The 17,039-nt window shown below is 41.1% G+C and overlaps 1 protein-coding gene across 1 annotated transcript; it reads right to left on the bottom strand.

Annotated features, from left to right (window-relative positions):
- Positions 1 to 996: 996 nt before the first annotated feature.
- elovl6 (ELOVL fatty acid elongase 6) lies at positions 997 to 17,039 on the bottom strand. Its single transcript, XM_028416785.1, has 4 exons — positions 16,767 to 17,039; positions 3,543 to 3,674; positions 3,129 to 3,280; positions 997 to 2,538 (listed from the first exon to the last, which is right to left on the bottom strand). The coding sequence occupies exons 1-4, from the start codon at positions 16,847 to 16,849 to the stop codon at positions 2,096 to 2,098; spliced, it is 810 nt and encodes a 269-aa protein (XP_028272586.1). The 5' UTR covers positions 16,850 to 17,039; the 3' UTR covers positions 997 to 2,095.

Below are 17,039 nucleotides of genomic sequence, written 5' to 3'. Positions count from 1 at the left end.
TCAGTCAGTTTGACACTTACCGCCGCTCTGACGTCCTTTTTTTCAAATTTCTTCGAGAGTATATCCAGTCGTAATAAAAAAAAAACATATTTACGGCAGAAATTAAAGAGGATCATGTTCTACTCATTAACACCCACAGATTGTGGACGCGTCATGACGATGATGGATGTGGATCACGGAGTGGCACAGGTGGCATATATTATAATAAATTATATTTTGCACTCATAATTATTGTTTTCTTATTGTTTGGCGAGAAACAAACATTGTCAAGTGACGCTATGTATCTGACCGGCTGTTGCTCCTTTTCTATGTGGGACGTAACTTTCTTAATTCATGAACTTTTCCTGGTATCAACACACTGACGTCACAACATGGCGTCTTGGTGCTACATGAGCTTCTCTTTAAACCACAGGAAAAGGATCAAATTGCTGGTATCAGAGACAAACAAAACACTAAATGCAAATTGAAGGGTCTAACAAAACAATTGTACCCTTAATATTTATAATAATAATAATAATAATAATAATAATAATAATAATAATAATAATAATAATAATAATAATAACAATAATAATAATAATAATAATATGTTTATAATTGGCCACCAGACAATTGAATCCACAGTTGATATGTTCTATATTTACTGTGACAAGTTTAACCTACTGGTGTAATCCCTTCTCACACAGTACAGGTCATGTGTGCAACCGAAATGCCATGACTGCTGCGGTGATTCAGGTTTAGGATGTAGCTTATTTTGATCATTTGATCAGCTTCCAATGGCTCCAATGCAGCTTCAGCACCAGAAATATTATTACATGTATGCAAGATGTCACATCAGAGACTAATAAATAAATAAACACCACAGACAGGTCACATTTTTGCACTCTTTGTTCATACATTAAGGTTTTCAGCAACATTATTTTTTTTTTGACATTGATACAGTGCAAATGCACAATAGCACAACAGACACCATTAAGGATACATACTATTTTTTTCAATACAGCAGATTTCGACAATTTGCATGTGTTGATTTTTTATTTTTTTTTTAAATCTTTTGCTAAAACATAAATATATGTTTGTCCTCCATTTAAAGCCATCAGACTTCAACAGACTGGTTCTTGTCACTGGGAGGGACCCCTTTTTAACACAGAGAAGTGTTCTGGAACATTAATGGCCAGTAAGTTTCCAAATGTGGTCGGCAACCTCTGCGAGGTCATGACAAGTGGTGAAGTAGGGCACTGTCAGCATCTGGTTCCCATCATGGCCAGGAGCAGTTAGTGATCATCTCAGTCACTCGGTCCAATCAGCTTCATTCATTGTTCTTTTTAACCCGCTATACAGCCATTCTAGATGAAATTCAGCCATACTGTAAACTGGTGCAGATGTTAAACATGTCTACTTTGTCTTGATATGCATATTATATTAAGAAAGAGTTAACCTAAGAAGACCTGAGAAAAATATCGCATTTTGCAATGTAAGACACAGACGATACAGTGCCGCTCACCCCATCGGTTCGCACCAACCACCAACACTTCAACGTCACGCACTCACCAGTGTTCTAAACTCTGACATATCAAACCAAAAACAACAAACACAGACGACAGACAGACAGAAACATACTCAGATGGCTCACGTTAATGACGACTCAACCCATCTTCATATGTACCTTCTTTTTTTTTCCAGTATTAAGTAAACATATGCTTGTGGCATGATTTATTTTTTCAGGTGATTTCATCCTTTTGTTATCTTTTAGGTTTTTAAATCTAAGCTGAATTCAAAAAAGGGGACTTTTTAACATAAGGTGATGGCTTTTAATCATAGTGATGCTACTTCTTCAGCATCCCTCAACTCCGATGAGGTTTCTTTTTTTTTTTTTTTTTTAGATCTGCACATTAGTATTAATGCTCAAGCACAAACACCAACCATTTCATAACACTCCCACACACCCGCAATACTCCCGGTTCCCTGGCCTTCATGCCGCCTCTCCATTATCAAAACCCACTGCTCATTCAAGTCACTGGTCCCTGCTCTCCTTTTCCAACTCCCTTTTATTCCCCAATCATCTCCCTTCTTCCCATACTTTATGGCATTTGTATTACTCGCTTTTCTTGGTGACAGCCATGGCAGATAATTTGGACTTGCCGATGTAGGCTTCGAAAAAGAACTGGACAAAGAGCACAAAGTAGCTGAGGTACATGAGGGATGACCACACAATGTTCTGCATGTGGGATGGACACTCCTGGCCTTGCTGCATCCACGAGTACACCAGGTAGTTGACCACACAACCCATCACCATCTGGGTAATCTGGGTCAGTGTGATAAACATGGCAAACTTGCGCGACAGCTTGAAGCCAGCCGCCCGCAGGGCGTAGTAAGAGTACATGACGGCGTGGACCAAGTAGTTCATAGTCATGAACCATCCACCACCGGCCACCATGTCTTTGTAGGAGTACCAGGAGTAGAGCAGCACGGTGATGTGGTGGTACCAGTGGAGGAAGATGAGCTTCTGTTTCCTCAGGACGATGAAGAGAGTGTCACCTGCAGGAAGGAGAGTGTTGAAGTTGGAAGTGGAAAAAAAAGAGAGAAGAGAATATCATCTTCATTTATTCATCCAGAGATACCTGGCTGTGATTCAAGTTGCTCTCAAATATGCAGAAAACAGAGCTGAATGAATGTTGCTGTTGGCACACTCAAGAGTCGCACTGACATGTTTGACACCTCAACTGCCCGATAAATAAGAAGTGGCAGCAAAAAATATATTTACTCAAACATTTATTGTAGCTAATAATGTTGACACTGTGGAGTTACTAATAATTAACCAGAACAGAAAAAAAATGTCTGCCCACGTCAATTTACAGCAACAAGTTTAAAGTTGCTGTAAATTTGTGATTTGCAGCCGTGACTGGTCTCGCTCTGCTTTTCAGCTTTCACAGACATTCTAGTCTGAACAACAGCCAGACAGGAAAAAAACTGGAGCTGTAAGCATCTGTCACTATTCATGCCCATTGAAGAACAACTGCTGAATGCTCAGCCTAGTTTAGGCACCAGGAAGATGTGATGTTTAGTAACCCATCATTTCAGGCTTTACATTTGAATGTAGAGAAAATAATATAACATATGCTACTTACCCAGTTCTGGTGCTTTACTAAGTACAAAGGCATATGCCCAGAACTTGCTGACAGGCCCGTTGTAGAAGCTCTGATCACAAACTGACTGTTTAAGCCCTTTCGTCATCAGGATGTGCATCATGTAGCTCCCAGTACGGATGGCACCAAATATACTGCACAGATAGAAAAAGTATGAGAGGAAGAGTAGAGTGAAACATGTGCAGGTGTTTTTTTAGCAACTAAGGTTTTGTAGTGTTTGTGTGTTCACATCAACGTCTTCCCACATTCTTTCACGCCATACCGCCATGCAAGTATACAATGCTTACATTGTAGATGTTTATCATGCGGGTTCTCTCTCATTAGATAAATTCTACACTATGAAGCAGCAAGCAGGTCTAAATGGTTGGATCCAGTTCAAATGTTCCACCCTCTTACCTGAATACAGCAAGCGTGAGTGACCATAGCACCAATGGTTTCCTCAACTCAAACTTCTCCCTCTGTTTCATGACATGGCGGCCCCCGATGATAAAGGCAGCATAGAGTGCGGAGAAGAGAAAGGACTTCTTCCTGTAAACGAAAACAACATAGCATTAAGCTTTTCATTTCCTCACCCGTACAACTATAGATGCAGTTTATGGTTGATTATTGTGAGAAACTCTCTTTATTTACAGCAATATTCCAGAGCGACATGACATGTGAACTCCATCACTGACAGATGACATTTAACAGTCGTCATGCTTCACCCATGCAGTTACTCAACCAGTCTGCATGTCTGACTGCTCCTCTCCCAGCAGTCTAATAAGCACAACACACTGTTTACAAAACACAAACGGCATCCATACCGGCTTCACATGCAGTGCGCCTGAAGTTATGATTTAACGATGCGAGTCCAGCTTCAACTGCCCCTAAATGCTTAGCTTTCAGTTTACAGTCACTGCTTCTGTTCAGTTCCAGCTCCCACCACCCTGGGATGTTCCTTTGCCTTAATTGACTTGTCAGAGATCTATGCTGTGCCATATGAGGTGGAGGACTTGTGCTGAAACACCACCTGGCCCAACTGACTCTAAAAGGGAAAAAAGCCTTTCCCAGAGCTCAGCACAATTATAGAGCGCAGGTGGTCTGCTTTGACAGACAGGATGCTGAGTGGGGCCAACAGAAGACTGGAGCATGCTGCCTGAAACTAGACCAGCTTTGTGTCCAGCCCTCCTATCTGCTCTACTGGAAAGAGAGCAGAGAAGCAATTTAGAACAGCTAAGCCAAAAAAAAAAGTTATGGACTATAAACTTATGACAGTCAGGTTGTCGTATGTGCTGCAATTAACGTCAGATAATAAGATATTAGTTTTATTGCTACTAAATAAGGGTCTTTAAAGCAAATTAGGCACACACAGAGCAATACTCTTGTTAAAATAAATTCTTATCAGAGGACAGTGTGACCGGGAACAAGGCATTCTCGCAGCTCTAGCACTGCTAGCCTTGGGGATAATGAGTCAAGAAAAACAACCCTGAAGAGCGACATTCCAATTCAGTAATGTTCTCTTTAAAAGTTATACAAGAGTATGACACTGGATGAATCACGTATTTAAAATGTATTTCTCTGTAACAACAATGCAACAACAACAAAAAACATTCTTTTTGAAGCCGCAGGTAAGCAGTACTACACTGCACCACAGATAAGTGAAACCTCTGGCCTGGACCACCTAATTAAGGTCTTTATAATCCTGTATCCAAATATAGGCAGAAGGTCATCAAGGGTTTAGTGTATAACTTGCATTGCAAAAGCTCTCACTCACAAAAGCATAACATGCCTGCAAACACTGAACCATCCTGTTCTGTTTTGCAGCAGAAGTTTTATAACTTTACCAAAGCTGCAGATGTGCGGGGGGGGGGGGGGGGGGGGGGGGGGTGCGGGTGTATGGGCTGTACATTTTCTCACTAAAATGAGAATTATTCCAGGAATGAAGAATGTGAATTATGCCGCTCCCAACATAACATCCATCAAGCAGACAAAAAGTGCAATAACATTGTGTTTTGTTCCAAACAAAGGACATCGCTGTGCGTCAGCAGTCAACGATGAAGGATTCCACCTCTGTGTTCTTGCAGGAAACCCACAAACCGATTTAGGCCGTCTCTGATGAGCAAAGGACAAAGCAGTCCAGTCAAAGTCGAAGGGAGCTGCTTTCACAGAATGACAACAAGGGGTTGGACTGCAGAATGACATCACTGTTTCTCAACTACACACGGAGGAGGAGGGAGGACAGAGCAGCACACAATACAGTGGCCTACATACTAGAGTGAGGCTGGAAGGAGGGGTTGCAGAGGAGGCAGCATCCCCCTCCAGGGTACGGTCGAAGGTCGTGTATGTGTGTATGCCTGAGCTTAGTACCTTGTGGATATATGATTAAAGAGTCTGCTGATACAGTGTGCAGTAAAGCAATGGGGAGCAATAATTAAATTACCAGAAGAGTCATAGACGATCAAACACACATGCTACTTGAATTACATTACTGATGCAACATTAGTGTACTCGTGTTTACTGTCCTTCATGAGTTATTAGGAGGTATCATTTCATTCAACTTTGCTAAAATCTACCTTTTTTGACTTGTTTTGAAGAAATTTGAAGACACAAATGCACCCAGCATCACTCAAAGTATCGTATCGTAAAGCTGTGTACACAGCTGTGTCTATTTTTTAAAAAAAGTCTACTTCCTCACAAAAGTCTTGACAGCAAGGTTGGTGTTATTCAACCAAAACGACCACAAAACCACTTGTGAGATAAACACACACAATTTAAATAGTTTCTAAAACTGCTTCAAAGTTTGTGATTGATCCTCAACCGGGAAGAAATTCTTCAAATAGTCTGTGTTTTGCTGACAAATGGTATGCTTGAAAATTAAAGTGTCATATTAGTCTAAACCACAAGAACCACAGTAACCCAAACTGTGTTTACACAGACCAACATGTCTATTCTTCTGTTATTTTAGGATATTATATCCTCTCTCTAGGTCTTTTATTTCACATATTTAATCTAGCTTGAAATAAAAATTTAACAGTCTCTATTTAAATAATACAGTATATATATTAGGCGTGTAAGAAAAAATTGATTCTGTGAAATATCGTGATATTTTATTTGGAGATACTGGTATCGATTTAAGTTGTGGCCAATTGATTTTTTATTAATTATTTATTTATGAGCAAACATTAATTTCGACATCTTGCTTTTGTGGTGCACACTGTCTCTTTAAGCATAAAAACAACTTGAATGTGAGATACAGGTGCATTGTGCAATGTTCTTATAATTAAAATTATAATTATATATAAAATTATAATTAAACATTTTGTTCTTGATGTATTGATGTATTACTAGTATTCAGATGAGGCTTTCCAAACAAGCTTTCCATACTCTTAAAGGTAGGGTAGGAGATTTCATTTTGATGCACTTTTTGTTAAATTAGTGTAACTTCTCTTTACGATCCGATTGCAACTGATTAGTTCGGCAGTTTCGCTTTAAAACGAAGAATATTAATCATCTGTGGAAGCTATTAAATGCTAAAAACATCAGCCAATCCTGCGAGGCGCACCTGCGCGTATAGTTGGCTGGTCGTCACTCGCTTCCTGCTCTGCACACATCAGAGAGGTACGTGCAAGATGGCCGAAGTCACAGACTGGTTGGGAGGCGTGGCTTCGGGGTGAGCTCCGAGAGAACAGGGCGTGTGTTTAACTGAATTTTCAAAATCTCCTACCCTACCTTTAGACTGCTGCAAATATCTATATATATATATATATATATATATATATATAAAAAATTGCAGTATATACCGTCTTTGTTACAGTATCGGGATATATCATATATCGTATTGTATCGTGACATATGTATCGTATCGGCAGATTCTTGCCAATACACAGCCTTAATATATATATAGATATAGATATACATCTATATATATAGATAGAGAGAGAGAGAGAGAGAGATAACAGAAGCAAAAGATCCACACCTTGTTTCTCAGTGTTTGATCATCACACTGCACTAATGCACAAAGCCAAAGTTTAAGATGTGTATAACCTGCTGCAGTATATATAGAAGATGGATTATAGTGCTGTCAGAAAAATAATAAAGGATAAAGAAACCCAAGGGCATGGTCGTAGCTGACAAGTTGGTTGAGGTGGTGGGGGGAGGGGAGTTGCTGCTGTTGTCTTTACAAAGGCCCTGAAGCACCAGCTGCCGTCTGCAGTCGCACGATTCTATAGCTCTTAACACACACGCACCTCTTTACATTATGTGACACTGTCATGTTCGGATGAGCACACATGTCACTGAAGGTACAAAATCAGTTTAATAAAGCTCTATAGAGGAGGCCGATGTTCAAAAACAACAAATAACAGTAAACAATAGTCAGATGCAAATGCATGTGTCCCAATATAAGCTATAAAATCAGTGATAAAGTCAGTGAGAATCATTTCTCGTGATCACTGCCCTCTCTCTCTTTTTGTTCCCAGCTCTCTCTCACACACCAGGCGACAAATATTGCACCAGCCTTTTCTGTAAATGTGCCGTCATGCTGGATGAAATCAGCAGTGTTACATATTCCAATTGGTTCATATGGGACATGAGTGTGAGTTTACATCATCCTTTCACTCTCTCCTGTGCCACTGCAGCTCCACCCTTATCGTCTACACATCCAAAACAGCAACACTGCTACCTGAAACCAGCTGCACTCAGTTGCATTAAGGCAATATAAAAGATTTTAAGACATTTTTTATGATTCCTATACTCAAAAACTCATCACTACCTTGAAGAAACAATAAAACTCACTATTGAACCAATCTGAAACATTTTTTCATCTGCTGAGGTGACAACACTCATTTATAACTACAACTCTGATAACATTTATTAACAAACATTTTCATTAAAAACAAACAGCACAATAACAACCAGAAGAAATTGTTTGTATTGTGAGAAGCATTGATTTTGACTCCAGACAAGACAATATATTAGACGGTTGTAGCAGTAGGCTTGGCTCGACTGCTGTTTGGCAAAGTGGGCCGAAGAAGCAGAAATGAAAAACTACCACGTGTTAGATCCCGGGAAATAATCGTCAGCTCTCCGTCTAAATGGGGTCCCGGTGCCTTAGTCAGAAGGGTATTACCCTAGCATGAATTCTAAAAACACACTACTTAGGCTGAGGGCGGGGTAACTCGCCTGGCTTCTAACCACCGTTAATCCTGACGTCTGCCCTGCTTCCTCCCTCGCACCGATGCAACCACGCAGGGAGGCTTACCTGCAGCCAGGACCGGTGGAGGGCCCCGTCAGTTGTGGTGGCTTACCCCTAATGGATCTGTGCACTTGGTACGTGCCAGGTTAAAGTTTAATGGCTAGGAAAATAAGCCCTAAGGACATAAATGGTAGTGGACTCTCAAGAACCAGTGTGACCGCTAGAGCTAGATGTTGGAACACGTCAAAAAAGTCATTACCTAGAGTTTTACTTCCATGAGACTGTGGTGTACTATCACCAGGGAAAACAGGAGAATTCTGAATTTTAAAATATTTATTTTGTATGCAGGTTCAGCAGTTTAAGCAACGCAACCGCTCTTAAATTCAAATCAGGTAATTCTTAAAAATCCAAAAAAATCATCAAAATTATTTAAAATTGCAAAAAATCATCAATCATCTCTCAATCACATCAAAATCTGTAGAAAATCATTCAAATTAGAATACTTATGAGCCGGCTGAATGATGGGGGGTGGAAAAGTCCAATTCTGTTCAAAAATCCTTGTTGAGTAAGATTGAGTGAGCCGCGGGGCCAGGGCGGCCACACCCGATCGGTCACTGCCGCAGCGAAGTCGGTCCGGGGACCCGTCGCAGAGAAGTGTGTGTGTGTTCACACTTCTCCTGTTTCAGTCCAAGATGTCTCTCTTCTCTGTTCTTGACTCAGTACAAAGTCCAAGAATTAGCACTAGCATGCTAAAGAAGCGTCCAACTTCGCCTGCTAAGCAGGGGGAATACAGACAGAACTTTTAAAGCCAAAATAGCACTGCAGAGGGTTTGGCTCGGTCCGCACGCAGCGCAGTCCTCGTCCGGTGTAGAAATCCTCGGGTTGAGCTTACGTACTCAACCTTTTATAGTCCTTTTTGCAAAGACAACCTACGGTATTTTCCAAACATCATTGTAGCTACTACGTCCAATACATGCAGCTACCGGCTGATGCCCAATGTTTGTTTGACGTGTATTTGAATGAATGAAACGGGATTCTATCTTGCCGTAAAATAATATCGGTTTATTAACTCTTGACTCAGATTAAATAAATTAAAGTTTCAACTTCATAACAACAAAATAATACCGTTCACAAAGCAATCTTCATACAGTCAAAAAACTGTTTGCTTCCCCATTCATCAGCACCGGATGCTTTAATTTTCCCCACTTAAATCACCTGTGGCAGCCTGTGGCACTGCCACGGGCGCCACCCCTTTAGCGCCCCCTAATGCCTCTGATGCCTATTTACAATTACTCAAACATGGCTCTTACAATCATCATATTGCAGATGTTTTCTAACCAATTGTACAACATTTCGTCCCACTGCAGATATATTTTGACCAATGGTCAGCATAATGATATCACACACTTTTGAATATGCATTTCTTAGATCATTCTTATATCTAATTTCATTAACCATCATGTTTGTCACGTACGCCATGGCAACCCAAATTTCAGTTCCCCATTTGGTGCAACTATGGTGCAATCATCCACCAGATGCATCCCGTTCTTCACCAGCCCTACTGCTTGGTCCACCCTGACCTTTGGGACTTGTGACCATGACTAATTTCTGCCCATTCTTACTTATACACACACACACACACACACATTTGTCCTCATATGCCCTTAAGTATACAGAAAGATAATCTGAGAGATATATTTGATTATTATACACTTGATATTTTGACATTTTATTAATCATTTCATCATCAATTACTGTTAATTTTTGGTTAATACTTCAGCCTATAGCCTTCTTTAAGGGGAAGTTAATCCTGAGATCTCAACTCCACTTGACACACAGCAGAGCTCTTTTGGGAAGATCAGCATGAAGTAGTACCAGAATCAGCAGAGCTTACTTGCTTGCTGCAAGGTCAGAAACCAGCTGCTTGCCTCCATGCGGGTAAGAGTAATCAGCAGGTATTCTACCTTTTTTATTTATTACAGAATTAAGTCATGACCTCGATGTATTTATGTCATCAGAAATAAATATAACACTACTAAAGACAGTAATATAAGAAATTCTTATCAATGTGTCACATCCAGATAGCATGCAAGAGCTGCTCTGCTAAGTGTGTAAGGTATCTCTGGTATCTCAGATGTGTGATTGTTATCACAGGATGAGATGCTGGGCGTTGGCCCAGTTTGTACCGCTGCCAAATCAGTCTGAATATTTGACATCTACAAAATCTGACCGAGTTTGTATCTGAAAGAGCAAAGAAAATAAAGCCAACAAATCAAAATATCTAGAGCCACTACAGCTCTCCCAACAAAACTCTCCCCACTACATACGATGTGCTAGAATCCCTTTTCCACTTTTTACAGTCTAGACATCAGTTTACAGAAGTGTTATTGCATGTAGCTACTTTGGTACAGTGCCTAAGATAATGTTGATCCCATACACCACCCCCTCCCCCACTGTCAGTGTTGTGTAAAGCTGCTGGGTAACCTGCTGTGGAACTTGGATCTGTATTAGCTGGTCCAGGAGATTTCACCTCTTATGTAATCCTTCGTTTGCAGTCTGAGGATGAGTCTGCACTCCTGTGACAGAGAGCTGCTGTCTTAACCGTCTCACCAAGAGTGTGTGTGTGTGTGTGTGTGTGTGTTAGCAGTGTAACATATGTATGAACGACAAATGTATCTCTCTGTGTATGTGTATATGTATGTATATGTAGTAGGCAGTTCACTTCAGAGTGTACAGCTCTATTCCCTGGCAGCAGCGTATGTATCTTCAACAGTGTTGTTGGTGTGCCAAAGTGTGGGATGAGCAGAAAACAAAACCAAGAGGTGCAGTAAATAAGACATCCCCGTCATCCAGGAAGCATATATAATAATAATGGATATAGTCCAGTTGGAAAAATCACCAACAATTACAACACACAGTTTCTAGTAGGATGCTAAAAAGAACACGCTTGCTACCCGTCACTCATTTTGTTCATTCTGCATCTGGTGGCAATTTATCCATTCAGGAAATAGAAGAGTACTTTTGTGAAGTAGCAATTATTTCCGTTTGCTGAGTGCTTAAGAACATCTTGAGTCATGCTTTAACTAAGAATCAAAGATTACATTGCACAGCACTTAACAGTATTCACAAGAACGCAGGCATATGGTTCTTAACCTTAAGAAATATCAGGGTGGTTAGTCATTACGAATCATAGAGCATGATGTCATCCACTTCTGATGTGATAGTTATTCTCTCTCTGGTCTTTGATTGGTAGATACACAACATTAATGTATGTGAAATGTTCTCTGAAAGCCTTCACTTGGACTATCTTAGTCTTTGAATCCTGGTGCATCTTTGCCTGTTGTGCCATCTCAGGTATTAGTGATGTTTAAGGAAGCATCTGGATGTTTGCATTCCTGCTAAAAAAATATAACTGGGTACTTAGTTTGCCTTGGGACAGCATGAGTGGGAATGTCATGTTGTGTTTATGCTTCAGACTGAGGTTAAATGTTTTTTTCCCCAGCAGTAGAGTCGAGCTCAAGGTTAAAAAACACATATTCCTGCTCTCCAGAGGGCAGAAATGTAATTATACATGGCACAGAGGCCACTTTCCACTTGATTTTAAGTTGATGACATGTCAAGAGGAGCTGCAATGCACCATGAGGTGGGTGAGAAGATCAGATCAACCAATAACTAATGCAGGTTTGTGTTTTTTACCCTAATGACACACCATCAGGCTGACTGAATAAAGCGACATGTTGACTTGTAAAAGGATTTCCATTATTTGTCTCCAAGGCTCTTCCTAGAAATCTAAAAATGAAACCATCAACTCTTCAGGCAGACCTTAAGTCTAGAGGAGCCAGCCCACATCTCCATCTCTGGGCTTCACCTGTCGTAAGAAAGAGAGCAGCCTAGCAGACATCAACCCTGGAGTGGATTCTGGGTTAACACAGTCAGGACGGATCAGCATCACCATGTGCTACTCTTGTTAAAATGGCAACAGGGACTTTGTACATTTGGCCATATGACCATCGACAGTAACATCTTGAATAGCATGTGATGTGAGCTGAAGACAAAATTATTTCTTATGTTCTAACTGAAAAAAATGTTCTCTAGTCATTTTTATGGCAAGCTATGAATGTAGGGAGTAGTATAATACGCAAACAAGAGGCAGCGCCGACACCAGAGAATACCTTCTTTAATAACCACTTTGAAATGGATTCTCATTTCCACCTCTCCCACATCTTCTGCACTGTGGCTTTGAATTATGCATCCTTTGTAAGTTGCCTGACAATAACACTGGCATCCGGAATTGTAATCAGCTAAATTACTTCAAGAGAAAAAAGGGAGGGGGGCAGAAGCTTTGTAATAATCACTGAAATGATATCCTGATGCCAAATTTAAGCTAGTGTATCTACTGGCTGAGATGGAACAACAGGATGCAGTGCACCTGGGCTGAATAAGTAACATGACACTTGCAAGGAAGACAGTTATCTCCTGAACTCATCACGTCTCAGGAAACTCGACTCTCAAGACGAGTCAATGCGCTGTGATACTTGAATAAAACGGCAAATGATTAGCTGTGTTGAGCTGAATGACACGCCATTAAACAAAACAAAATCCCTACTCCTCTCATAAATCTGCAAACTCAATTTCGTTTTTACCCCATTTGTACCCTATTAAATACATTTCCAATGAAACAGTAAACAGAACAGAGCGACTGAAGCCCATAAATAGCAGGAATGAAAATTAACAGTCAGACCACAACAACAACTCATTGTTCATTCTCAGTACAGCATTGTAGAACTCTGCATCCCTTGTTATCAGTCCAGGGCAAAAACCACCAGAGATCCTTCAAAAGTGCTGCAGCCCATGGGGATGCTATCTACACCCGAGAACACAGATTGCAAGCAACCTGCATGGTAATGAGGAATGATGACGTCTGTCGGAGAACAGAGTGAGTCAGCAGGTTATAGATGTGTGTATTATAGCGGGTAACATCTCTCTTTTGGATAGTAAGGTCACACAGCAAAGCAAACACATATTTACACACCAGGTCTTAACCACTGAATCAGTACCCATGCACCTGTGATGCCTAATCCTCTATAGTATATTGCACACTGGCCTGGTTTTCATTTGATTATATATAATGACATTTTTCCACCCGTAACGTTCTGTTGTCTCTGCTTTCATGTTGGTCAAGGACTTCACAGATGGCCCCCAACACAGCGTAAACAGCTCTGCAGTGAAGCAGGAGATGTTTGGTATTCTGCAGGTATCGATACGGGAAGCAGAATTTGAAGTCAGACGATCCCCCCAAGCAAAAGATGCAATAAATACAGATTATAGACCAAACACTCCCACATTACTGAGGCAATGAGATCTGTAAAAACTCACTCAATGCTTTATCTCTACATTTAAAGTAAGGAATCAGTGTGTGTTTGTGGCTCTGGATTGTCTTCCGATTTCTACTTTAGCATCTGAACCGCAAGTAAGTGCATTGAAGCATTTGAATTTATTTCGATATGCAGCTTAAAGTTGTTCTCTGTTACACTTTTGACATCAGTCAGACATGCCAGGCAGGAAAGACAGCCCTGTGCCTAGGGCCCTAGGTCACTAAGGGGCCCTTAAAGGCTGACAAACTCACTCTACAGCATTACAGCTTTGGCACTGTAGCTGAGATATGCAAGGCTATTAATGCCCGTGTGACATTCTTTCCTATTAACACAAGCTAGCTGAGAAATGTACCTGATTCCAATGAACACAATGATTCCCAGCCTGTAGGTGCAATGTGAAGCTGACACTGCTTAAGTAAGTGGTGACGAAAACATTATCTGTAGTTTTCTGAAGAAAATATTTAATAACTTCTTCCAGAATTTGTATCACAACAGCAACACAAACTTAACACGGCATTTGAAACTCAAGCAGTCCTGTCCTTCATGTTTTCATTGTTTGTTGATACACTACGTACATGTTCAAAAATGGAATGTGCAGTGGAATGGAATGCTAATGTTGTCACAGCATTCAGAACACTTTTGCCTCTCTTCCTCCGTCTGTTCCTCTTACAGCCACTTCCTTAATCACACTTGCTTTACAATGCTGAGCTGTCTGCTGCCAGTCTCCTGGGAACACATCAGATCAGTGTACCAGCCTCTATTCATCCCTACAAAACAATGACATGCACACACAGAATAGCCGACAACATCCACAAATGAAAAACAGGGATTACTTTGACTCTAACTGGAGAGAAAATTAATTTCCATAACTAAAATATTGTCCAACACAAGGCTGAAAACACATCATTTAGCATCACTTTGCTGTCCTTAAGAGCAGGTTATTAGCCTTTACTCTGCAGCATGCTGCTTCCATCACACGTCAGCATGCACTTCTAATGCATTTATGCATAGGTATTAGTCTTTATCTAAGACATACCGAAGATTTATGGTGACGTCTAAACTTTCTTGCCTTTAGCTGATAGAGTTTCTGAGTCACAGTCATTTATCAACAGGGGCTCACCTTCTTCTGTGGGCAACTCAGCCTCCGCAGTGACAGATTAATATTTGAAAATCTTACATAGGTTTCTTTATCAGAGGCCAGTTCAACCACCAAGTGTGCTTTTTGTGTCTGATTAGAATTTTATCTGATTCTGTGTGGTGTATGATTGAGAAAGGCACCATTGCCTAAAGATATTGTATGACGAGCCAGTGGTTCACAAATCCACGTACCGATTTGTTTTTGATTCCCCCCTCCGGCATATTCAATGAATATGCAGTAGCTTTACTGATGCTAATTTTGAAGGCTAGCATAATTACACTACAATTTGCCATCAAAAAATAAATACATAATAATGTAGTATGCAAGTGTGATTGAATTAATAGTGTCTTGCATGACACATCCCTTCAAAGTTGTTTTTTCAGTCTCACATTAAAGCTACAACTCATGTCAGACTTAGTCAGAGCTGCTTCCTGAACATTATGACTGTAAATAAACAACCTATCAAACCTTATTTTTTTGTGGTTGTCGCCTTTACCAGCACCATGTGCACTGGCCCAGTCTGCCATCCTCCACTAAAGGGAACAGCAGAGAGAGGTCGGCTCAGATCAGCCGCGACGTGATTGGCTAATGCTCTGTCAGCAGACATCAGAAGATGAATGTTATTGGTCGGTTGTCAGTACCAGGGAATGGACAGTTCCTACACATTGCTACCATGCTGTCTGTCTTCGTTTTCAGCCTTCATTTCAATGAGGAAGTATGAAACCGTTAAGGAGTCTTATCCAGAGAAAAATGTGTGTTAAAAATAAAATGCTAAATGTGTCTCATTTGCACAAGCAGCTCACACAGATGATAGAAACGGCAGATGAATGCCCCGTACTCACAGTGTGCTACCTTTTTTTTTTCCTTTTACAAACCCAGTGCCACTGAATGCCTAATGAAGCCTACGCTAACTTTACGCATGACTCATTTTGTTTTGCTTAGAACCATTTCTTGCTCAACCTGGCACGGACCTGGACAATAATGACCCTTCAGTGAGTTCATGCCAGGGGATGTGTTGGACAGACCCTCACATGACCTACATATGAAACGCACCACTGGCACAGCATACAGCCACAAAGCAATATTAGCTTAACCCCAGACAGCAATAATGTTTCAGTTTGTAGCCTGCAGACACCACCCTGGGCAAACAATGACTTTCATTCATACAGTCAGGTCTGTCCAACCACCCCCTGGCATGAACTCACTGAAGGGTCATTATTGACCAGGTCCATGCCAGGTTGAGCAAGAAATGGTTCTAGGCATGATATCCAAAGGCTGTTTTTTAATCCTTATTTTTAATGGTGAATATTATTTTTAAAGCTGCAATCATGAATTTATTGTGAGGGCTTCAATTTTGATGTAATATAATGCCCCATGGGAGCCCAATGATCATTTCAAAATACAAGTAAAGTTTTGAATAACCCTATGTTGCATTCTAATTCTCCTGTATTATCTTTATGTGCTGCTGAATTATCAATAAGATCAAACCTGTGTGATGGAGATGACCAGGCTTTGGCTCAATAAGCCACTGGCCCAGTGACTTGCATGGATGAGGCAGCTGCAGGAACAGATGACCTTTACAGAGGCACCGCGGTGCAGATGCCGGGTGGATAAATCTCAGGGGGAGGAAAAAAAAAAATCAAGGACGAATCCTGATGTATGTGTCCAGTGAGACACAGACACAGTGGGTGGCACGGCGACGCGCACGGCCCAAGGCCTGCGTGAATTTGTTCATTATAAGAGCAGCAATTTGCGGGTGATGACAGACAGACAGCCGGATATAATAGGATACGGCGAAGGTTTAATCCCGGATAGCGTGTCAGATACATGTGCGCCTCTTTTATTTTTTACGCGCACACCGCGTTCAATTTACAATAGGAAAAAAAAAACCACACACACAATGTGATGTGGGATTAAAAGCGAGGCAGCCTTACCAGTTCTCCTGCATCCATCGGATGGCTTCGTCCTCGTTGAACTGTCTCTCGAACTCGTATTCTTGCAGAGCGAGCACCGACATGCTGGCTGCGCTGTGTTTGCTTCTTCACGCCGTCAGGAACGAGACGATGGTCGGCTGTGGGGGATTCTCTCTTTCTTTAGTCTGTTTCCACGCAGCCCTCCACTCGCATCGCTCTCCGCCGCTGTCAGGACCTCGCGGTTGTGCGCGAACAGCTCGGCAGTCGCGCAGCACCTTCCGTCTCCACCGGCAG

This window comes from Parambassis ranga, chromosome 10 (genome assembly GCF_900634625.1).
Source record: "Parambassis ranga chromosome 10, fParRan2.1, whole genome shotgun sequence".
Classification (NCBI taxonomy): Eukaryota; Metazoa; Chordata; class Actinopteri; family Ambassidae; genus Parambassis; species Parambassis ranga.
The sequence above is the reverse complement of the archived record's forward strand: the minus strand, read 5'-3'. Positions and strand labels throughout refer to the sequence as shown.

Coding starts and splice junctions, on each gene's coding strand:
- elovl6 (XM_028416785.1), bottom strand. CDS start 16,849: ATGTCGGTGCTCGCTCTGCAAGAATACGAGTTCGAGAGACAGTTCAAC. Junction 3,281..3,542: donor CTCACGCTTGCTGTATTCAG/GTAAGAGGGTGG, acceptor CTATCTGTGCAG/TATATTTGGTGCCATCCGTA. Junction 2,539..3,128: donor TAGTAAAGCACCAGAACTGG/GTAAGTAGCATA, acceptor TCCTTCCTGCAG/GTGACACTCTCTTCATCGTC.